This window comes from Centropristis striata, chromosome 2 (assembly GCF_030273125.1).
Source record: "Centropristis striata isolate RG_2023a ecotype Rhode Island chromosome 2, C.striata_1.0, whole genome shotgun sequence".
Taxonomy (NCBI): domain Eukaryota; kingdom Metazoa; phylum Chordata; class Actinopteri; order Perciformes; family Serranidae; genus Centropristis; species Centropristis striata.
The window spans coordinates 12,864,080-12,889,923 of record NC_081518.1 but is presented as its reverse complement, the minus strand read 5'-3'; the positions used below and the strand labels follow the sequence as shown (position 1 = coordinate 12,889,923).

General features: G+C 37.8%; 1 protein-coding gene across 1 annotated transcript in view; it reads right to left on the bottom strand.

Moving 5' to 3' along the window:
- Positions 1–8,887: 8,887 nt before the first annotated feature.
- glceb (glucuronic acid epimerase b) overlaps positions 8,888–25,844 on the bottom strand; it is a 63,966-nt gene continuing 47,009 nt past the window's right edge. Inside the window, exons 4-6 of the mRNA XM_059347046.1 lie at positions 23,729–23,974; positions 15,408–15,700; positions 8,888–14,640 (exon numbers count right to left, since the gene is read on the bottom strand). Coding sequence (XP_059203029.1) covers positions 13,909–14,640; positions 15,408–15,700; positions 23,729–23,974 — 1,271 coding nt within the window. The 3' untranslated portion in view covers positions 8,888–13,908. The remainder of the gene's footprint in view (positions 14,641–15,407; positions 15,701–23,728; positions 23,975–25,844) is intronic.

Here is a 25,844-nt window from a genome sequence, read left to right as displayed (position 1 = left end):
AAAAAGTAACAAGTTCGCTTCAGGCCAAAGCCTCCCTCCTCCTCGTGTTGCTCTTTCTCCCGTACAAGTCAAACTGAGCCTCCCGTGGCCAGTCCTGGATGTTTGTGTAACATCAGCACAACTACTAAGTAGCTTCTCACATTAAGCATTCAGTGAGGCGCCGCTTTCTTTAATACAGAAACAACTTTGTTTTTGTTTACGTCAGATGACAGGAATGTGTTCTGAAGGTTTACAGCGCAAATATTGCATTAGATTAACCCATAAGAACCCAGACCCAGTTATCCTTAAAGGATGTGTTCTATAAGTGAACCACATAGAACACATTTCTGATATTTAAAAAAAAAATACTACCCCTAAATGTCAAAGATCTGTGATGTGACATATACGTTACATTGTGCGTTTATTGTATTTATGTTTATGATATTTCTTATTTTAAAAATGGAAAAAAACTAGACACATTTTCTGCTTACAGAGACACAAATTTGCCTTTTTCTTTTGCATCTCCGTAACATATATCAAAATTTTGACTTTAATTTGTTCAGGAAATATGGTCAGAACAAGTTAAATGCAATACAGGATATCCTATTAACGGAGTAGAATTGTTAAATGGGTTTAAACTTAGCCTTGTAACAAAAAATACGCTTTTTGAAATTTTTCACATTTCTGTTTCCAGTCACATCGACATTTTGGAGAAGTCACTTCTTGTCAAAGTCACATGACCCCCACACCAGGGTGTTGAGTATACATTGCTTAGAGATTTAATGAGTTAAGATGAAGCATAAAGCTGAATATGGGAGATTATAGAAGATTTAAAGTGTTTGTTACACGGATGTCACCATGGGTTCTTATGGGTTAAACACAACTAATATTAAGATCTATCTGCAGCAGAGGAAAGAAACTTGTACTTCAAATGAGTATTTCTTCTCTATATTCATTAAACTACATTTATTAAGGCAGCTAGTAGGACTTTGAACAATTTAGTATCCATCCATCCATCCATCCATCCATTTTCCTCCGCTAATCCGGGGCCCGGGTCTATGGTGCAGTTTAATCTGTAACAGTGTGTAATTTTTTGGAAAATGATCCTGTCAACAAAATGATTTGCACCATTAAAACCTTTGAATGTGTGCATAAAATAAAACAAATAATAGAAGATGCTGGAAATATCCAAATAGCAATATTGCAAATTAAAAAGTAAAAGTCCTGCATAAAAATGTACAGAAGTATTAGTATAGTAGCAAAAACAAGGTTGACTGGTGTTTTCGCTTTGTCTCTTTTTAGCTTGTTTTTTGTTCTGCAGTCAGTTATTTTCTGTTTCTCTTTGCTGATCCTGCCCCAGTATAAGCCATAACCACAAAATATAATGTTAAAAAAATGATCTAAAGAAACATATCTTCCTGCTTCCTTTTAACTGGCGAACATACTACACACTGTGAAACTTTGCCTGAGAAAATGTAAACAGAGGCTCTTCCGGTCTGCTTGACGGAAATTGTTTCATCTGATTTCACAAGTAATCTGACCCGGGGACAGGCAGGAAGAATAACTATACAGAAATATCTTATTGCTGATGGTCTCATTTGCTTTTGTAGGTCATATAGAGGCATCAGTGTTAAATCAAGACTGTTTCACTATGAGTCAAAAACTTCTTGTAGCTGCTTTAATCTAAAGTAGTAAACAAGTAATTACAGCTGCTAAATGAATGTAGTGGATTAAAAAAAGGTGTAATATCTCCCTCTGAAATGTAGTTTAAGGTTATTAGAAGTCCCTCAAAATTGCACTTAGCAGTTGATTTAATGTACATACATTATTGCAAACACATATGTGAGCATAAATAACAGGAAATGTACACTTCAGGTGTATCATATTCCCAATCATCTTATTCTCACTGTCTTTCTTTTTAGGGGTTTCATTAAACAATAGTTTTCCTTCTTTGCATTTGTCATTTTGAACAATAATAATAATGATTTGTGTTGAGATGTGCCGTGGCTGTGTGCTTACAGAGGGACAGATGTGCGATACAGACTTCAGTGAACCAGGCTGCTGTGCTGCAGCTGCTCAAAGTGTTGGTGCCTCCCTGGTGTTTTGGTTGATGAGGTGTCGTTTGTGTCTCCAAATGAGGAGCGTGTGTGTGGCAGACGCCCCCCTGATACATTATTAATAGCTGCTAGACTCCAGGCCCTGTTTTTTCCCCTCTCTCTGTTGAATTTCAGACTTTCAAAGCATTTTCTTCTTCGCTCAATCTAGAAATCCCCCCGCTGCAGACTTGCCTTCGCTCCTGCACATCTCTGTATCATTTTCCTATTTACTCTACCCCCCACTGCTGCTCCGGCTCCTCATTGTTCTCTTCCAGCACCGTCGTCATCTCTGACTCCGGCTGCTGATTGCACTGCTGAGGACCTTTTATTCTCTCTAAACCAAAGCGTGCCAGCTGCTCATGAATGAGCAAAATACAGCAATTACCAGGTCTGGAAAGTGAGGGAGGAGATTTATTTTATTTTAGTGTAATGAAAGTTTCTCTCGTCACTGGTGTTCATTTAGGAGAGAGGGCGAAGCCGAGCTGAGTTCGATAACACTGTCTGCTTAATAGCACAAATGAATCCAGATAAGAAGTGATGTTTGAAGGCACAGCTGATTGAGAGAAGACTCCTCAGGTAGCTGCTAATAAGAGGGCAGAGTTGTAAAGGAGTGCTTTGACTATTTTGAAAATATTCTTGTTCTCTTTCTCTGCGGAGAGTTAGATAAGAATATTGATACCACTCTTGAATTCGTACATTAAAGGTAAAGAGTCAGCAGCTAGTTAGTTTAGCCCAAAGACTGTAAACAAAGGAAACGCTAGCCTGTCTCACTTTTAACACATTGTACTGTGTTTAATTTAAACGAAAAGCAATGTGTTAAATAAATTACTTATCTGGCAGCCAGCAACAAGTAGAGAAAGAAATCATCTCGTGAGATATAAAACTGTATTTAAGCCTCTAACCCCCAAGCTGTTTCAGTGCGTTTTTTACTCTTTTTACATTTCACTGACTGAGGCCCTGTTTTTCACTGCAATATATAAAATGTATAAATCCTGCACCTCTATGGAATCAGCTTCTGTCCAGAATACCACAAGTATAATGAAATAAATCATAAAAAAAAGAAAAAAATATTAATTTGAATTTCTCTGCTAAATTATAATTTTTAAATTGGGAATTAAATGTGATTCATATATACAACACACCTGTCAGGAATATTTGGGGGAAAATTGTTCTCCACATGCTATACACACTATTTGCATTATTTACAGACTCTCCTGTCCTCTCCTCCTCTGTGTAAACAGCCTGCTGTTCTGTCTGATCTTGTCTGATCTCAGTAAATATTTGTCACTCTACTGTTCGTCTCAGTAACATCAATCAAGTCTTCAGTGTTTCTGAGCAGCACAGAATTAATTTTTTTTTTTTTTTTTTTTTACAGTATCTAGTTATTCCAAAGTTTATTTTTGTTGATGTTTTAAATGAGACATGTAGAATAAAGTGATTTTGACAGAAATATCACAGTTTAAGCTTTCTTAAGGTTACTTTTTCTAATGGAAACTTTGTATTTCTGAAGATAATGTCAGATTTTTTTCTCAGTTTCTTTCTATGATAAATGGTATATTTTTGGTGATTTTTGAAAGGAAACATACTTTTCAGGGTTCAGAGGGTTAAATGAGCTATATCACATGGTTTAAAGAGCTTGGCACAAGTGCAATAAGGGTGTGTCCAACGCCACTTTTGCTAGTTTAAAGGTACATATTCAAGGTGCAAAGCAAGGGGCAAGGAGCAAAGGGGTTGTATTTAGTCTCTCAATAACCACAGGTGTGTTTTGGGTGTAACATGAATTAAACCAATCAAGTGTGTCATCTCACATTCCTTTCAGAAGCAAGGTGCGCCTGTTCCTGGTAAGTAGGAGACAAGGGACAGTTGTAACACTTTTTGCAATTTTTAGAAAAGTATCAAAATATCAAAAACCATTTACACTGGAATACCCAATTAGTTATATTATAAACTTAAATTGCTTGCTAAAATAATGTATTTAAGTGGTTTTATGAAATATTTACAGGTTGCAAGCACCGTTGTACCACATGTCAGGGACGGTTTTAACGTGTCTAAAATACACATAATAAATCAATCATAAAGTCAAAATAGAAAATATTATTTATCAGTCATGTTATTGTGGCCATTAATTTCATGTTTTTAAGTAATGATTACCTTTTTTCATACTACATGACAAAAAAAAAGGTAAGAGGCAAATTATAATGCAAGAAAATTATTTAATGGGTAGAACACCTCATATAAAGTTTAAATATGAACTCAACATGATTTTGCCACTCCCCTGACTGACTTTCCCTGTCTGATTTCATCAGAAGCCCTTTCCAGCACAGGAAATGGGACTCCCCTGTCTGTCTTCCTCTTTCTGATATTTGCCATGCTGTAAGCAATCACATGTTTCCACTGACTGTCATTTTATAAAAAAAAAAAAGGTAATTACCTGAAAATGTGATTTGATGATTTACATTTAATTTGCAATGCACAGTGCACATTTTACTTTTAATTTGCACATTAAAGGGAAACTATGGTGTTTTTTTTTTTTTTTTTTAGCTTAATTTACCTTAACTTAATAGCTTCGAAGTCATTGGAATGGTTATACTTTTTAATATTGGTCTTTCTGAACATGATGTTGGTTGGTTCTCAATTTAATTTTTGTCGAGAACACAATGTGTCCAGGTTTCTGGCTCTTCCTCTGCCTTCCACCCTGTGTCAAAAGATGTGCCCCAGGGCTTGATCCTGGGGCCTCATTTCATTTCTATGCAGATGATACAGTCATTTATTGTTCACCCCCTTCCCTAGTTCAGACCCTTCAATACCTGCAATCTGCTTTTGATGTGGTTCAATCCCATCGAGCTGAACTCAGATTGGTATTGTTTGCGTACTTTTTCTGGGGTGAACTGTGGCCGTCTCGCTTCCCTCTAGCGTCTGTGAGCGGAAAAACCAGCCATGCTACTTTGGGCCGGTGAGAAAACAGCAAAGAAATTGCCACAACTGCATGTCAGCCGACATCAAAGGAAAAGAGTCCTTAAAAGGAAAAGAGTCTCTGGCTGTATCCCAAAGTCAAGGAAGGATCCTCAAACGGCTGAATTTGAAGGATACTACGTCATCGACATCCGCCGAAAGACTGTCCCAATGTCCAGGATCCTCCAGAGGACAGAGTCCTTCTTTTGCCCAAATTCCAAGAATGCATGTGTATATCCTCTGTACGCCCCGCATGCCCATAAAACGGCATAAAACCATAAATGGTTGCATTAGCTGTACAATCATATATGTATAAAGGTAAGATATTTGCTGAATTTCTTATGTGTTATTTCCAGCCTGGAAGCAAAAAAAGCATGTTTCCCCAGAATATCAAACTTTGAAGAAAGTCACTCAACATCTCACAAAGACAAAAAAACCCTGCAGGGACGTAAATTGTCAACTGGCAGGTTTGCTGCTTGTGTTTTCTTCTTACTGGATGCTTCCACATCCAGTTTCTCCTCCGAGACCCCCAAACAACACACAAACAAATCCAATAAAACAGAGTTCAACTGAGTGTTAATTTCATCAAGTGGGTAAATATATGGACCCCATAAAGTCTGTGGCCTCCGGACGCCGCCGCACTGAGGATTCGCTGTAATGTCATCACGGCCATCTCAAAGGCATCTGAATGGCAGCAGAAGAGGTCGGCACAGAGGCCATGAAAAGACGGAGCTTATCGGGTTTATGTAGGGCTAATTACAGGACTGGGAGACAGACTCTCTGTCAGGAGGGACAGTAATGTCATTAGCGCAGAGGAAAGAGGAGGAATGAGACGTGTGAGGCGAAGTGTGCGGCTGTGAGGCAGAAATTATGGCTGGATTGTATAAATGCCAGAAGGTAATGAAAAATGCAGGCGGGTGGCGGGAGATACAGTCCTTCTCAGGTGTCTGCGCTTCTCTCCGGATCAGAATAGCCTAATTAGGATAAATTATTAATCAGGATTGTTTTTCTTCTGAGCAGCTTCACAGAGACGACGTTCAGTACGGACAAACTGTTTCTCCTCTTCAGTCACAGCTGCTGAACGATAGACATTATTTTAGATAGAAGAAAAACAATACATAATTTTCATAGAAGCATCAGAATAAATAAGTGGAAACTGGATAAATCAACTAACAGTTAACTAAATGATCTAGATGTCTTTCATGATAGATATAAATGTCAAAGATGTAAATTAGTAAATGGCCCCATAATTAAATGACATAGAAGCCTTTGTAATTAGACTTGAGAATAATAGATGTAATGTTGTGGATGTTTAGTTACATTGATGGTCAAACAGCAATAGGTTGGAAATTTCATTGATTGTGCTAATTCAATAAGCTGACATTTAAAAAATAAAAGGCTGTAACTATAATTTTCAGTATCAATTAATCTGATGTTTTTTTCTCTATCAATCTATTAACCGTATTTGTTTATAAAATAGTTATAAATGTCCAATCTTTTACATCAGAACACAAATATAATCAGTTTATCATCACAAAAGAAAAGCTGGGAATCATCATAATGACTGAAACCAATAATGGTTAACAAAATAAAAGCAGATACATTTTTGTTGTTGTTGATCGATTAATTGTATCAGTTTGACAGTAAACATGGAAAATATAAACCAGTCACACATCTATAGCAGTGGCTCCAAAACTCGGGGGAGGGAGTTATAGAGGCTAAATATAAATAATGCAGATTTCTGCACAGTCTGTGAGAGGCCTGTGAGCCAAACCTGAAGCAGATGATGAATCTACACAATGCCACTAACAAAACAAAAAATTTGACAGTGTCGGCTGTTGTGTGGGGGGCTTGAAAATATTTTTATTTTAAAAAAGGGATGAAAAAGTCTGAGAACCTCTGATGTAAAGGGAGATCATTAAACTGCTGAGTCCCTATTAAAAGTACAAAATGTAACATTCCTGCATTTAAATATCTAAAAACCAACAAACGTACGTTATATATTTTGTAGAGATGCTTGCCTACATTATACCAAATGTATCCAATGGAAACATAAGAAACACAGGATGGTTTTTTCAGAAAGTAATTATAAATCATAAAATATAATATAAAGACCCACACAATCAACTGTTAAATACTCAAAAGCTAGGTTGAGAGCAGGAATGGGGCAAAGCAGAGCTGGTTTTAATGTCTGATTAGGTTTATCAGTTAGCTGGCACGTATGACAAGTTAATGAACGCAGATACATGCCTCTTCATACGAGGCCAAAAGAAGTTTCTTAATAGCCGGTCATACATTTTTCTCACACCTGCATGGCCAGAGTCATTATGAGCTACTTTTAGCACAGACTGATGAAGTTTTACTGGCAACACTATTTGAGCCACATGATCCCCCACAAAACTTGCACTGTTTTGCATCCACTTATGAACTAACAATGAATCCTGAAGTAAATAACCGCTTGCAATGTTCAGATGCTCACTCACAGGCCGAACCATCTGAAACAGCTTCTTTAGGGGGGTTCTGCCTGCAACCAGATCACTGTGGGATATTGACACAGAGAAATCGGACAGAGGTAAAGAGAACTTATTTACAACTTTGACTTTATGACAAGAGGCTCATACTGTCCACCAAGTTAAACCGTATGGTAACGTTACAACAATGTTCAACACGCTTGTGAAGTTGTTTTTAGTAAAATGATTCTGATAACAGCTCAGAGTTACCCCACGACTGAATTTGCCACATAACGTTAGCTGTCGTCGAGTCATCTCATGGTACGTTAGATGTTTAATGGCTACCGTTACTTTCGGCTAGTTCAGTAGCATTAAATGACATAACGTGAATAAGTGTGTAATGAATACAACCTGAGTAATGTCAGATTTTCGTCAGTGATCGCAGTTATTTAACCATCCCATGATCCCTCGCTCCTTCATGACCTCCTCAAAGTTGTCTTTTGTTCTAGTTTTGATTGAGAGACCCCTAGTGGCAGAAATAAAATCCTGTGTTTAAATATTACAGGCAAAGTTTAGAGAATTCAACCAGAAGTTTAAGAAAAATGCTTTTATTTTTTACACCTTTAAAAAGCACATTTTTAAAGCACAAAGATTTTACTCTGTATATAAACACCTCTCTTCCTTGGACTAAAAAATGGTAGCATTTGCACATTGTGCTTGAATTGCAAAGTCTGTACGTCCGCTCTGGGTCTCCTGTGGTGTTCATGACCCCAGTAAACATTTTATTGCATAAATCACATTTGACCTCATTGGTCATTTGTTCAGATTGTGGAAAAGACAGAAAAAAATACCCATTAAAATAGGAAAAAGAAGCTCTCATACGTTTTACACAGTGAACAATAATAGCAGCTTTCTTAATGAAGGCGTTGCACATTGTCCTGAAAAGAAATACACAAATCATGATAATAAACGGCAGTTGTGCTTTTTTTTCATCGGTCTAGCAAAAAAATCTTTCTCCTCTGCAAATTATACCATCAAATGATGAATGATGCAAACACACACTCCAAATTAACATAAAAAAACGAAAAACTTTCAAAGAGAATTCACAGCTACTGGTTCGTTCCCTTTAAAACAGTAGCTGACTAAATGCTAATCTCTAGTTGCACACATCCCCTTTACGATAAGCAAGTTTTACACGTCTTATTTTTGCTATAATCTATTCAACCTACATTTGAAAAACTAGCATTTCTCAGTCAGAAGGCAGTGTCTCTCTGTGACGTCTCTGAGGAGACTTTACACCATTAAATGCTGAATGGAAACGGTTTGCACAAAAATAGACAAATTCAAATATACTCCAATCAATGACTTTGGTATAAACAAAATAAAGATATTCACACACAAAACTTCCATTCCTGAATGTTTCATTTAAATTACACATTTCTACCTGTCCTGTGAAAATGTCAACAAATGGAAAAGTGTTGATGGGGGGGAACAGGAAATGAAGTAAACAAGGATCAGCAGGGGAAAAAAATGATTATCAAAACGTGCACTCATACCTCTTCTCTGGGAAGATTTTTTTTTTTTTTTTTTATCTTTTTAACTTCAAAAACATAACATCAATGTAATTCTTGCCATCCACAGGATAAACCTCTACAAAAAAATCTAAAACTTTGGGAGTAAAGTCAAACTATTGTGAGGAGAAATAAAAAGACAGTAATTTTAAAAAAAATTAGGGGGTAAAAGTACAGAAGCCCAGAGAGGCAAGTGAAACAGGAAAAAAATCTGGTGCCCTGTTGTTAAAGTCTGATAGAAATTGTTAATGACTTAAGAAGAGCTGAAAATGTGTCGTACCCCACTAAACCCACTTTGTGTCTATCTCCAGCTGTACTATGTAATAATAGGCCAAAAATAATGTTAAAAAAAAGGCTTTGCCAGGATAATCTTTTTAAAAATGTTAGAAAAGGAAAGGGAAAAAAAAGTTTTGGCTGGTGAATTTTATTTGTGTGTTTGTTGTTGTAATACTCACTTCAGCCACAAGAGGCTGAAGGGCTCCACTGCCCTCGGTTCCAAATGGGACTTAAAGCATTTGTGTTCATACATGTGAATTTCTCCATGCACTCTAAACACAAAGTACATCTGGCAAAAAAAATTAAATAAACGTAAAAACCATTTACATTGAGATCCCCTTTTGTTAAGCTGTTCTTAAATCATAAACACAGAGAGATTTATATTTAGATCAGACTTGAAAAATAATTTGAATGATCCATTTCCCCCCCTCTTGCCTTTCAGGACTTTCATAAAAAGGCTTAATTTTATGAGAAGAAAAATCACAATATTTCAAGACAAAAGTCAAATTGTCTGCATAAAGTCATAGTTTCACATAAAAAAAATTTTGCTTTTAGAACAATATGCTGTATATTATATACAGGATCAAACCGAGTAGACTGGATTCCATGTGCATTTTTAAGCTTTTCCTGAACTAGTAGTAGGAACATAAATTGAGAACTGGCTCCAGTTAAAAATGGGTTCCAAACTGTCTGATCCAGCTGTGTTCAGACTATAATAATAATAATAATAATAATAATTGCTGAAAACCACCTGTGTAGGCCTTATTTTGTTCCACACAGAACGGACCAGGAATCAGTAAAAGAAGCAATAAACCATTGGACCGACAAGCAGAAATGACAGTGGCATTGGTATCAATAAAATCTTATCAATTCCCATCCCTAGCTATCTGTACAATACAGTATAAAATCGCTATATATTCTGTATTCAACCATTACTATTGTCACCTACTAAAGACGCCTTTTCCTTTTAATATTGTTCCTCATTTGCATCATAATATTATGACTTAATTCTTGAAATATCACACTTTTTTCTTGAAACCTCAGATAATATTCTTGGTCGTAAATCCTCACGTTTAGTGACAGATGAAGCTATGAGGTGAGGAATATGCACTTGGAGGAATTAATGATGAGATGAAAGCTTGACTTGTTACACAGAAATGAATCAATCCTTCTTTGATTTAGACTCATTAGCTCACAGGACAACAACTTGAAAGCAGGGGAAATGTTTTCATCTCAAAGTTAACATGAAAATGACCAAACAGAAACCCACCATCAACACCTTGAGAAGAACAAACGGGCCTGATTCTCCTCCATTAATAATCTTTAAGGTAGATCGATGAAAGCCTCATTGATGCTGAGGGCTCCACTTTGTTTTGTTTGTGAGTGCTGACTCATCCCAGACTGTACTGTGTGCGTGCTGGCTCTCAGGCCTATTAGCCGGGTGAATTGTTAGTGTCTTGGCGAGCTTTCTTTCTCCTCGTACGGCGGTCAACAGGTCAGCTCTCAGATTAAAAACGCTGAGTTCATGCACCCGCAGCAACTGAGAGGAGCAATGAGAGCCTGCTGGGACCGACAGCCTCTTTATGCTTGTCGAGAATTGACCTCCACCTTCAGCACTCCTGGCATTGTCTATTTAAATGTTATAAACTGACGTGTTAGCGAGACGCAGCTGTGCCACGGCTGCCCACATGTCTTTCTCCCCGAACACACAACACATACATCTACCACCACCTACACTTGTTTCCTGCAATTATCATCTCGAAGTATGAGTTATAAAAGAAATAGCTGTTTCCAAAAAAGGTCAAACGCAGGCCATGGAAATGAAAATGTAGCAAATGGTGCTGATGTTCAAACCAGGAGAAATAAAAAGCGATTTTAATGTTTAACAATGATGAGGAGGGATTTAATTGGAGTGAAAGTTTGGCATTTAAAGACAGTTTAATGGAAATACAAATGTTAGTTTAGGGTATGTTTTTTGTATAATTCTTATGTGGGGGAAGGAAGCCGTTACTTAGACTGATCTGCATGACTCTTTATTGGACTTTTCTAGTTGTATTCCTCATATTTTCCGAAACAATGATCGAAATTTTAACGAGACAGAGTTGACAGAGATTTAGTCATTTAGTCATCTGTCGTAAGAACAGTTAAAAATACCTGCAAACATCTGAAGAAATAATTGATAATATAAAGGATGTAAGATCAGGCCGATACATCATAGGCTGATAATGGATAATTTATCTTATTGTGCATTATTCTGAGAATTAAAATATAGCCAATCAATTTTTGTCTGATAAATCAAAGCCAAATTGCTTTCATTGACATCACAATGCTGCGATGCACCTTTAAAGTCAGTTTGTGATTTGCCAATAAGAACAGAGAAGAAGAACAACAAGGGCGGCATGCTGACTCGAGGGTCAAACATGTCAGACGTTTGTCAGTTTCACAGGAAAAACAACACGACTGCAAAATGCAATTTATGTTCCTGCAAATGTTCCAGAAGGAGGAAAAAGTCTGAGTATTAACACAACAAATCTTATGAGATGTAAATGTTTGTAAATGTCTTAATATGTCAAAACATTTAATTAGTGTATTTTGCAAATTGCTCTATGAAAGCCAAAGCATGTTTGTGAGGTTTTTTGATATACTTTGCTAGAAAAAAATAAACATTTAAAGAGTCAGAACAGGAGCCTGTTCCATGAGTGGGTTTACCAAATAAGCCTGTCTTATTCGAGTGAGTCTGACTCATTTGCAGTTGATTTGATTCCATAAAGCAAATCTAAGCAAAACTAGTTTGTGGACAGATTTTGCCAGTTACCGAGCATGACCTATGTTGAATTTGCTTTATGGAAGAGTCAACTATAAATGAGTCAGACTAACTGAAATAGGCCTGGCTTATTTGGTAAACTAGCTTTATGAAACAGGCCCCAGTTCTTTGTTTTGTGATGTCAGTTAGATTAGGTTTGATCAGAGATATTATATCAACCATCTTTACTCACTACAGCTGAGCCTTTCTTACCCTCAGGTGTGCATAAACCACAGGTTATGAATATCGTGCATCTCCGTATAATATGATGAGAGCTGGATCATATTTGTTGTCTGCACATTTACCTGTGTCCACAAGACAACACACCCATTAAAAGTGAAATATTTTTAAAAAGCTGACTGACTCAATCTGAACTCTTGTAACTGTTTCCAGCTTTGAACCAAAACCGTGCAAATGAGAAAAACAGAGCAACAGTGACTCTTGAACTAACGTTTTGTAGCTGCAGTGGCACATTAATTATTAAGTGTTTTGTGACTAAGTGAGGGACTTCAGTTGGGTTTACAGCTCAGAATGGTAGCTCAGTTTGTCATCTTAAAACTTCCCATAAAGGTACGAGTATTACAGCGGCTACAGCACTGACAGCTAATTTGGATGAATTATTAATTAGGATGTTTTCAAGAGATTGTTGCAGGCCTGATGGGTTTATCTTGGGGAAGAGACAACGTGTTGTGGCGTTGTGTGACCTGCAGTCTTACATGTGTCACCTGAAGCACAACAGTCACATCAACTCAGGAAGCAGTCATGCAGTCAACTCTGACCAGATGTGGTTACACAACAGCTCAGCTAAGAGACCTGCTGCAAGCCCATCTGAAATATGGTGGTTTGAAGTGCATAGTCCCTTTAGATAGACCTAATCCATGATTTGATATTTATATCAAAGGGAAAAAATATTAAAAATGAGTTAAGCTCACTAAAGACATAACAACATAATCCTCAAAATGTTGTGTAAATATTTATCTCTCTTTTAGGGGAAAGAGATTCAGAAAGGAAGTGGAAGCTATAAAACATAAATTAGTAGACTCATCAGCTTTACTGTAAAGGGATGATCAAATTAATGTATCTCACAGAATCTACCTAAAAAAATACTTAAATGAAAAACTTTGTAGTGGAGGAATTAAATCCAACATGGATTTCATATTATTAAGATACTTTGTTTTGGCAACATTCTTCTGCAAATAATTTATAATATATTCTTTTTTTGTTTGTTGGTTTTTTTTTTGTTTGAATAAACTTTGCAAATCTGGGGTGAAATGGTAAAAAAATACAATTGGAAGAGAGATTTGTGGTGGATGCATCAAAGAATGTGATTCAGTTTGAACAATTCAAGGAGCTTCATCTTTCTCTAACGTCAGATATTGTTACTTTAAACACACACACACACCTCACACACACACACACACACACACACACACACATACACACACACACACACACACAAACGCACGCACACCGACGTGTTCTTCCTGAACACACACTCACACTCTGAAACTAGGTCTGTGCATAATTACAAACACTAGCTCAAGGAAAAAAACAGGAGGGAAGAGCTACAGTCAGTGTTGCAGAAAATATAAAACCTGCAACAGAGCACACGAGAAACTTTTAGTGTTGAGAGCTGCAGCTGAATAAACTCATCCTTTAGATTATGAACCTCGACCAAAACTGGGACGCACGCACACAATGTGAGCCCCCGCCTCACATTCAATCATCCATTAAGAGTAAATTCAACTCCTCAGCTGTGTACTAAGTGGGTCACAGTTTGTCTAGTTGTGCTTGGCACGAATCCCTTTTAAGTAGTTTTTCCAGCGTTTGACCACGTCCTTAAAGACGGGCGCGTTGTCTATGGATGCCAGCAGCTGCAGCTGGTTAATGTGTGTAGTGTGATAGTCCCAGCGCGCCAGGTTGGGCGCCGTGGCCAACATGAAGTGACGCAGGTCGTAGATGCTGCCGGAACCGGTGTCGAAGAGCGGCAGCATGGCCTTCAGCGACTCCATACCGCGGCTGAACAGCTGCCCCGCCTCCCTGCCGAGCTTCTCTCCGGCCGTCTCAGTCAAGTCGAAGAGGCCCAGCAGGGAGTAGATGAAGCCGTTGAGGACAAAGGAGCTCGGCGTTGTCGGGTATTCTTCATACCAGTCGTATTTGTTCATGAACACAGCTTTGACCCCGTGCTGCGCTGAAGGCACCTTGTAGGGTCCGACTGCCTTGAGGGCAGCGTTGAGGTACGCCTGGTCCTTGGTGAGGAGGTACGCTCTCACCAGTGTGGACATGGCCTGGCCCTGAGCCATGGCCGAGTACCAGCCGGGCTCCAGAGGCCGGAAGCCCTCGCCCAGTTTACGGGTGACCATGATGGGCCAGCCGCCTCGCTCGTCCTGGTTGCGCATCAGCCAGTCGCTGGCGGCAAAGAAGGCTGCCATGTGGGCAGTGGTGGAGATGGTGACGTTGTCAACAAAGCCTCGCCCGTGCAGGACTAATCGCACCACCCGTCTGGGCATGATCTGGAAAACAGACGCAAGGGCAGACAAAATCATTCAACACGTGAATGAGGATTTGGCACGAAGACTGTAGATTGTCTCTACATTTAATAACTGAGCTTCAAAGTTCTAATACTAATCTGAAAAATATACAAGTTAGATTTGACAAAAATCTGTTAAAAATAATGCTGCAGTATTTATTGTGTTGTTAGTTTTGTTCATAACACCAACTGAATTGCAGCCTTACCATGGGAAATTAGAGATGGCTAATTATGTACGGCCCATTTTAGGGCTGCAATAAATGATTATCTTTCTTACTTCCACTTTGTCAGCAGGACTGGTGTCGCAATTATAATGAAACTTGTTGGAGTGGTGAAGCATGGGCCAAGGGAGAACCCATAAAATTTTTGGTCTTAATCATGCGGGGAAAAAAATAAATATTTTAACCTTATAATGGGAAAAATTAGTTCTCAACAGGGAAAAGTCATGTGAATGGCCCTTCAAGTCAGGACAGCCTTGGCAGAAATCTGCACTCTGAGTTCCCTTTTAAATATTTATAAGTCTGATTGATCAATTGATTAATTGATGAATGGCTTTGTCTTAATTCAATGTCTTGAATCATTGACATTAAAAACTGAATATAATCCTCACATTTGAGAATCTGTAACAAGCAAGTGTTTTTTTTTGCTTGAAAGACTTAAGACTTAATTATTCATATAGGTAATAAAGTGTTTGCTTGGATAGAACACAGGTATTTTATCAAACGTACCAATCGTGTGACATAAACTAACCTTTGTGGCCTTCACAGCCTTGGTGTTGGACAGCCCGACGCCCTTCCTGAGGTCGGTGAGCAGGTCTCGGGTCAGAGTGCTCCAGGTGGTTCTTGGCCCGATGCCGTACGTGATGTCGTGGTCTTTGAAGGCGATGAGCTGCGTGCTGGTCACGTAGTGGATAGTGAACGGTGGGCCCTTCTCTGTGGTTTCCAGGATCACGGACACGCTGCCGTTGGAGACGAACTTGATGTCTAAGCTGAGGATGAAATCTTTGGAGTTACCCAGCTGGAGCGACACGCCGTCTGAGGACTCTGTGGTGGAGCGAGAGGAGGGTGGGGATTAAATTGTGGATGATTATGGCTGGGCGATACAGACAAAATCTTCCATCCTGATATATCAGTCATTTCACATATTGATAATAATAGTCATGGAAAAAATTATTGGACCACCTTTGTTTTCTTCAGTTTCTTGTTCATTTTAATGCCTGGTAAACTAAAGGTACATTTGTTTGGATAAATAAAATGATGACAACCATAATAGCTCATAAGAGTTTAATTCAAGAGTTGACATCTAGCTATTTCACATGGTTTTCTTGATAATGAAACCATGGACAATGGCTAGAAATCAGCTCTTAAAAATAAACTCTTATGAGCTATTTTTGTTGTTATCATTATATTTGTCCAAACAAATGTAATGTTAGTTGTACCAGGGATTAAAATGAACAATAAATTGAAGAAAACTATGGTCTAATAATTTTTTCCATGACTGTATATCACAAAATTATACGTATTCAAGCAATTTCATAAATAAATAGCCTATGGTGGTGAAGCCTGTTTTTGTATACATTTAATTGAGAACGCTGGCACGACATTAACAACAGAGAGAGAAAAATATAAATGAATATCTCCAGCTGTACACTGACAATATTCACATGCATGCACACAAACACAGAGAAAACAGATTAAGACAACAACAGTTTGATTTAGCTACACCGAAGTGTTCCCATAATCAGCATAATTCTTGGGGCCATGCAGGAGTTCAATAATTAAGCTCAATGAATGAATGAATGGATAAAAACCTGCAGACTGCTGTTGGAAAACACCACTCACACATTAGAGCACATTTGGGTTACAAGTGGAGCTTCACACATTATTCCTTAAAATTATTATGAGAGAACCCTGACCTGTGCTGTATGCACTGTTGTATTCTGGGTAATGGAGTTTAAAGTGTGGAAAAGCAAAACAACAATCTTGAATTTATATTGTCGCAAACAAACAAAGTTTTTCTGCGAAATTTGAGTTTTTCTCAGTTATTATCAATTAAGATGATATAATGGTTTATTGTGATATTTTAATATATGATTTCATCACAATATGAAACACAATAAAAATATATTATTGAATGATCACCAAGCCATATGTATAATTAACTGAAATTGCATTAGAAACAAAGTTTAATAGCTATTCTTTCACTGTTTTGTTCTGAAAAAACACGACCAACGTCGTTGGACTGATTATACAAACTTCTGACGAATACTGAATGACAATGGACTATTTTTATCTCTGACTGGAAGTCTTTTAGAGTGCGTCTGTCCTTTGATGTTGTGTTTCAATGAAAGATTTTATTTTCCTCATGTTCCCAAAATTCACTCTAGTTGTACACTCGAGTGATCAATAACAGTCGGATGACTTCTGCGGTCAGAACCCTTCTCTTTATTACCAAGAGTCTTGTATCCTTATTACGTGAGTGAGGTGCCTAGCTGTGTGTGTGTGTGTGTGTGTGTGTATGTGAGAGAGAGAGAGTCTCAAACACACACAGACAAGCCTCATGAGATGTACAGTACAGATGTGTCACTGCACACAGAGCTTAATTAGGAAGACAGAAGGGAGGGTTGATGCACTGCAGCAACTTTTCCATTTGCATCTCTCTTCTCTACAAAGCTCAAAGTTAGAAACTCGGATGATATTCAGTTTCCACACTGCTACAGCTCCTCTTACATTATATCAACTCAGCGCCAGGCACTTCAGCTGCTGCTCTGAATTCATTTCACCCCTCTAAAACACTAACAGCTTCTAGAAGGATCTCTCCTTTGGCCTTGTTACTCGTTCTGCACAGACACACACACAAAAACCCTCAAAACCTTCTCTAATCAGAGCTACTGAAAGGATGAAGAGAAGAAAGAGTGTAGGAGTCAAGAAAAAGGAAGGCAATGGCAAGCTGGATCGCCTGAAGTGCCCTTATAACACCAGCCCGAGACTGGAGAGAGTGAAAATGAGCCAACAGTGAGAAGACAATTGAGAATCAGATCTCACATGACATGAGCTAAGAAAGCAGAAGCGGACGAGGCCGCCTGAGACACAAAGACAGTCGATCAGGAGAAGAATGGAGGAGAGAGCCAGTCTGGCAGGGGCCGCTGGATGACTACGGCTCTTTAATGCACTCATAAATCCATTACTTAAGGCAATGCAGAGAGTAAGTGGATTTGTACTCTGGCCCCGTGATTACTCTGGCATCAATAAAGGATGGGCAGGGAATATAGACAAGATTCCTCCTCCTCTGCCCTGCTTTGCTTTGCTCTCTGGCTGTTTAGCAATAAGGCAGGAGACAGAGATGACATGTGGCGGCAAATGTGTCAGCGTTAAAACACTGCTTGTATACACGAGTGACGAACACTTGAAAACACATGTTCAGTACGTGTTGTGCATGTGCGGATACATAAGAATCCAAGACAGCAGCCAGTGCACGATGATTATTCATCCACATCCTTAGGAAACACAGTGGCAAGAAAATATTCACGTTTTGTTGTTAGGCTGCAAACCATTTTTTTTTTTAATCAAATAATCAGCCAATAATTATTTTCTAAATGATAATAAAAAATGATAATGATAATATTGTCCATAAAATGTTGAAAAGTTGTGAAAATAATTATTGTAGTATAATAATAATAATAATAATAATAATTATTATTATTATTATTATTATTATTATTATTATTAGCCTACTGTGACTAATTAAAATCCCTTTTTTTATATACGGCCAACAGTCTAAAATTGATGATAAAATTCTCACATTTGACAAGCTGAAACCTCAAAACTTAAGTTATTGGCATTTTGCTTGTAAAATAATTCAAACGATTATCCAATGAATTATTTCAGCTCTATATGTTTTATTGTCTCACAACATGGTATCAAAATAGGAATAAGTTGGCTTTTTGACACGGATGAAAATAAAAAGACCCCTTAGAAGTGATCTATAACAATAAAAAACAAAATACATGCTTATATTTTGCACATTTGGCATTAAAGTCTGGGTGATTAGGTTGGTCTTCAGCAACTTTGTACATCAGGATAATCTACTTTTCATTCTTCTGTGCCAAACTGCTCGAGCTCTGTCAGGTTGCATGAAGCTTGTGCGTGAATAATCTTTTTCATGTTCGGCAACAAAGAAAATCAATTGGATTGAGATCTGCGGCCTTTTAAAAAAAAAAAAATCGATAGCACATGGTCTCAGGTACATGGGACATGCATTTAGGGCATTTTGAACTCCACTTTTGCTGGTTAAACGTTGCATAATCTGGGCACAATGTAAAGGGAAAAGGGACTGTATTTAGTCTCTTAATTATTCATCGATATTTTGGGTGTAAATGAATTAATTCAATAAATTAGTCATCCATCATTGTGTCATCTCCCAATTATTTTAACCGCCAGGCACACCTGGTGCATCACTAGTTAAATGAAAACTTGGAAAATCAACTGGGTTTTTGTCTCCACTGTCCCCCAGTGCTCAGTCCCATCAACAATAGAGATCCGTTTTCACACTGACATTAAAGTCATATTCATTAGGTTTTTCATGGAATGAAACCCTATTTGATACTATTCATGCTCAGAATTTTTAATGCATTTACATTCAGTAATAATCTCTCAAAATAGTATTTTATTGGTAGTCTGCCATTCCTACACTGGATTCAGATTGCAAAACAAAAATGATGCATGCATGTAATCCACTGTAAGCAATATCCCCCACACTAACCCAACTGCTGCTGCTTCACATTAAAACCAAATCCATTATTAAAGAAGCAGACTTAACCTTCGGGTCTGAGGTTGTGAAGCCTAAAATTATTTAAAGTAATTTATGTTAAAAAAAAAACATGTCACAACAACCTACATATATGATATGTACCAAAGCAGCAAACTCCATGCCTAAAATGTTATAAGTGATTTAAACCTGCATTCTTTCTAATGGCCACCAGGGGGAGACGCCACTAGTCCAATTATCGACAAGTCTACGAGAAAATGACCCTACTTCTCACTTTCTGTATATATACTATACTAGTTTCAAGTCTTCTTCTCCCATAGAGCATGGGGTACATTTTGTAAATTAGGGTCCCATTTAGAGTAAAATAGACGATAAGCAGGGTACACTTCAGGGCGTGGCTACCTTGTGATTGACAAGTAGCTACCATGGCGTGAAAATGTATCTACATAACAGGACTAAAGTCTGAAGTAATGTTACTAAAACAATGTTAGTTTGTTTGGTTAATATAAAATACAACAGCAGTCGATCCTTTTGTTTGTCACAAAAGGAGCTGCTCAAGGAGTGTTGCTGTTACCATGGAAACCGTGGCTGTCTTCAAATCAACAAAAACTGAAATCTTAAGCTGCAACTTTTAAGTGTCAAAAAAGCCACTTTAACTCTACTTTTATTCAATGTTGTGAGACAATGAAACATAAAAAGTTCCCGCTTTGGTGAACACTTGCTGACAGCTGTCACTCCGCTGCGTCTCCGCACACAGATCACCTCACTAATTCTGTCAGGTTTGTACAAACTGCATTTCTCAACATCAAACTACCACGAGGGGATTCAGAAAAGAAAGGTGCTCAGTGGCGGCCAGTGTTCTTGCAGGAATGTGCAGATGGTAGATGGTAGGTTATTATCAGGGGACAGGCGATTGATCCACTTGTCAGTGGATTTGAGAGGCTGTTCAACACCAGTGCCCCAGATACAGTAAGGAGGAAAAAAAGACCCAAAAAGAGAGAAGGAAGGAGGAGGAAGTGGAGGGAGGAAGAGATGGAAAGAGAAACTGACAGCAGAGGAAGAAAACAGGAAAAGTTTGGATGAGAGAGCAGAGTGAGGCGTTACAATAGATAAAGTATAATATGATTGGAATGTTTAGGAAGCACAAGAGAGGTGAGGGGAGAGAAGTGGGTGGAAATGAGTAAAGAGAGGTGGAAAACTGACTGAAATCTGGGGATGGACGAGGAAGATTAATGGAGAATGAAGACTGCCGAGGGAGGGCCGGGGAGCGATGATGAAAACATGATGATGTTGAGGAAAGAGAGAGCCGATAAAAGCATCTTGAAGCTGTGAGGCAAGGTTAGCGAGGAGCGGCCAGAGAAAGAAAAGTGTCGAGCGCCGTGAAGTGAAAAGAAATTGTTGATGATGAGAGGTTGAAAGCGGAGGAATTAGGAGAAGGAAATTACAGTAGAGGCAGCAGCTCAACAGAAGACACAGAGAGAGACTGTCCTGGAAATATCAGCAGGAGATCAAAGGAGAATAAAGACAGCTCACAGTCAGCACTCCGTGAAAGATTCTGACTTTTCCCAAATCCAAAAATAACTCTGCCAACTATCTTGTGGCCACTGGTCATTTACAGCTGAAAAACTAGGCCAGATTTCCAATCTAGATCATAATAAACAGTCAGATTTTATTTATAGCTTAGATACTTAGACCACTCACAATAAAATAACAGAGTAGGGCTGCAACAATTTCCTATTCTGACCAATACAATGAATGTTAAATTGAAACAATATTTTGGTGGATTGAGCTAAAGGTCTGTATTCATTGTGTGTACTATATACAGTATACCACAAGCCTCATCAAACATGCAATGTTGCTGTTGTTGAGGTCCTCAGGGGGTCCTTTGTTTCCAAATACCAGTCATTTTGAGAAAGAGAAAGAGTTTTCTATCAAAGAATTGATCAATCAACAACAATATTTAGATATTTATCAAGATATTGATAATACCTTCATGTAAATGTGTATTGATCTCTGAACTGCAACACATTGAACCTTGACGCAGATGGAAAATCTTAACTCTGTTGGTCGTTTATGATCAGCAATAAGAAACTTCCCACTCCTTGTTCTGTCCTCAAAAATGACACAGAGTGGGGCTTCTTCTTCCACAAAACCAGCTTCGGCTAAAACCTAAATCTATAGACAGCAGCATGCAGAGAGTGAGCATATTAACCAGACAGCAGCCAAGATTTATTATTTGTTGTTTCGCCAACTCACGGAATTAACATTAACTGACAACAGCTGAGTAAAGAGACAGTTGTCGTTATAGCTGCTGAAACCAACAGTCACCACATCCAACTTTAACTCACTCTTAGGATTTGAAAATTGTACTCTTTTAAAGCGTATCTGAATCGGTCTTTCATATATAAACACATACTGCATCCCTGAATACATTTCTGTTTGGAGCATAATGAAAAGGACGATAGGAGTGAAGAGGGAGTTGTTGTTTTTTTTCCTTTATAGATCAATTTTAGATGCATAAGGGAGAGGGCTGCATGCAATAATCGGTGTCCTCAGTACCACACGAGCCGCGATACAAAGTGAGTGAGGTGGATTTAATTAGATTTCTTAGAGCTGAAACTGTGCAAAATGGCACCAAACAGTGCATCCTTCAGTCAGTTTTATTACAAGAGCCCCATTAATTATGGACATAGAATGAAACAGATAATATTGTGACAATTTTAAAGTATTTTTTACATTCTTACTGCAGTGTTCAAATCTCCTGTCAGCCCATTAAACATAATCATGGTTTATTTAGTATCAAATTGAGGTAATATTTAATAACAAGACAGATAAATCACTTCTGATAATGTCACGGCTAATGATATCTGACTGATGACCATCAAATGACACTGCTGAGTGCTTTCCACTGCAGCAGAATGAGCAAACATGAGCTTCACACACTGACAGCACAAGCTGCTCTGAACCCTGCAAAACCCTAACCAGAGCTATTGGGCTGATATGTTCAGAATATAAAAATGATGAATATAATATGCTTAAAGGAATATTTTGGTGATATTGTATACACTTTTCTTCAACAAATGTCTTTTTGTTTGACGCTTTGATGAAGACTCACAGCAAAGGAAACATGTTGGTTCAAATTATCTGGCCACTAGAATAAGGGATTTTTACTGCTACTTTCCTCATTAATAGTGACTTTTTTCAATAGTTTTTTTTCAAAATGTGGCGTGCCTGAAAGCTTTTCTGTTTTTTTCGCTTTTCAAAGTGAACCGGACACTTGATTGATCTACAGTCTTGTACACCAAGAATCCAGCCACCTCTCTTTCCTGTTCTTTGTTTTTGTTTTGTTACCAATAGTGATGTCAGTTAGATTTTGTCAGGTCAGAGCAACAGAATATTAAATAATCTTGGTTCACTATATCCTTTCTTACCCTCAGGTTATGAACTTCTTTTTAAAATACAAAAATGTAGAATTGGTAACTGTATCCTTCCATGAGAAGCAGATAATTATCAGTTAAAAAAAATTCAAATTGTGCATCCTGAGTACTGTTAAGTGGTTTTATTCAGCTGTTTTAAGGAATTATTTAGCATTATTGAAAAGGAACACTAAACATTTATGACCATTTTTTAAAGATTTATATCACAAGTACTTGACTTACTTTTTAAAAATGGATAAATTAACTTACTTACTTTTTAAATTATGGATTAAAACTAGATAACAAAAGAGGCATTGAACAACAATGGTCGAGTTAACTACATGTCATTAAAGCCCATATGGCTCACACAATGGCTTGCAAAACCCACATTAACCAGACAACCGCCTGGAGATTTATTCTGTCCTTGACCAACAAACAGAATTAAGGTTAATTGGCTCCAGCTGATAAAATTTGGACAGTTATTATTTGATACGCTGATATTCACGCTCCGGATAAAAAGGAGTCCGTCAGGAAAATAATGTAGACTGGCGTTGTTTCTGTCTGCAGCATCAGCGGGACTTTTCACAATGCATTAAGATAGCATTAATGTGACAGTGTCTAACTCAGTGAACAAAATAGGATGGAATGTGTGATGTTGTGTCTGCTGGTTCTTTAATCATCATAATATTCAGGAATCTGTCATTATGTGGTGGGTCCACTGTCAACCAACACAGTCTGCCAGTATTCTCGCGCTGCGGCTGTGACTCACCGCAGACTATCATTCTATCCTGAGGGTGTAGTTGCATATCGAGCCTCCTACAGCCACAGTTAACAGGAGATAAGCTCCTTGCCCCGAGGCCATCTGGGCCCATGGAAAGCTTTACATACCTGGAGCACTGAACTGACGCACGGAGGTAGCTCGAGTCTTGTCGTGGACACGGCTGAGGCCGCAACCTTTCGGCACACTCCAGGGCGCCGTGCTAGCCCTGCTGTCTCTGTCCTCTGCGGTATCGTAGACCTCCACGTGGGGAGGGCGCTCCGTCAGGTTTTTGCTGTAATGGCTTAAGCCATACTGGGCGATCTGGATGGCGTAGAAGTAGCCCTGAGGGCCCCACTGGGTGGACAGTGGCACGCCTGCGTGGAAAAGAGAAGAGAAGCAGAGACTGGTGTTAAATAAATAAAGACAATGACCTCGATATACAACTCTCATTCTAAAAAAAGATGTAAAACGGAAATAAGAAAATGCATGAAATTTAGATTGCTTGTGTATATTTGCAAAAATTGGAACATTAAATACCTTTTCTTTACTGTATATCAAATTAAATGTAGGTTGAACAGGATTAGCAAATCAGTGTATTCTGCTTTTATTGCTTTTTTTCAACTTTTTGGGAATTTGGGGTGTTTACAACGTTACATTCTTATGCTTCTGTATATTTGTCATTTTTTGGGCATTCATTTTATAACCATGATCTTGTTTATGGAAAGGGTTTCCTTTTAAGCATTCTGGTTTAAGCAAATGCTCCTTTTCAGATGTCAGTTGTAATAGCAGCTTTTTCTGTGAGTTCTCATTATAACTTTTTGATGTTATACATATGTTTTTTCTATTATCAGTTTGTTATTACATTGTTATAACTATGACATTTTAGGTGGAAGCTTTAAATAAGCCCATCTGGGTTTTCTGCCTCTCCCTGCACTTTACATTATTTGTTATTTTTGTCATTTTATGTAATTCTAACTGTGCAAATAAACAAACCTAAACCTTAATTACCATGGTCATATCAATAAAACTGTTCTAAAATTAATAGTTAGTATCAAACAGACATCTTAAGACTTTTCAGTGATTGGAAGACTCAAATCTGAATAAATTTCCTAAGCACAGAAGACAAAAACAAGAAGTGAAAAAGGTTAAAAATTAAACCCACCATAAGCCTTTGTAAATGATTGGACAATGTGCTGAAATTCAAGCTAATCTACTTTGTTTCACTGGAGGCAAGCTTCCCTGTTCACGCAGCCAGAAATAGCTCAGGCAGGAGAATCACTCTGATTAACAGATAGTTCACTTTAAGACCTTGTCACAGTGAGAGCACATGTGCAACCCAAACCCCCATCCTTCTGAGAAGAAGAACATAATATACTCATGTCAGGGCTCAAACCAATCACAGCTACATACAAAGCTGATCACTTCTGTTCCACTTTTCTTATTGCCATTTGTGTCGTTTCCCCAATAGGAAGCATCAAGCACAAAAGACTAATTATATAATTTGCAGTTCTCGTGTGTACGGGCTCAGACAGTGAATGGAGCTTAACTTTTTCTTCATGGAAAGTGATGTAAATGGGTTTTTATTCTATCTTATGTGAGTAATTGAAAACAGAGGTGAAAATGAACTAATGGAGTTTATGATCAAGTTGTTGTTCAAGTGATGGTTAACCTGTTAAGAGACCATAAACCCAGTTATGGTGTAATAATAATCATTGAAAAAAAAAAAATTAAATCGCACCTCCCATACATAAAATGGAGCTTGAAGTGATTTAAAAATTACAATTAAAATGACAATGATTGATAATTAACATAAATTAACGTTTATTAACATTTTTGGCAGTGAAACTAAAGATGCACACATAAAAACTGGCCATGCAGCAACATTCAGCTTAAAAATGATAAATTGAGTCTTTCATTAAATTATTTATTAACTATACAAATACCGCAAAATGATGTTACTAATTATATTAAATTTGTCTATTAGGATCGGGGACAAAATCGATACAGCATAGTACTGCACTATTTTACTATTTTTAGTTTCAATTTAACAGTAATTTATTTTCAAATTCTTCAGATAATGAAGTTGCATAATTTTTTTGTACAAGCTGCATTATTAAAATTACCTGTAGAGTAGTCTACACATTTGCATTCAGTTGAGTGACACTACGTAGACTGTAATAAAAACTGTACAATTTGTCAAATGCTGCAGCGTTTAGGACAGTCTATCAGCCTGACAATCCCATT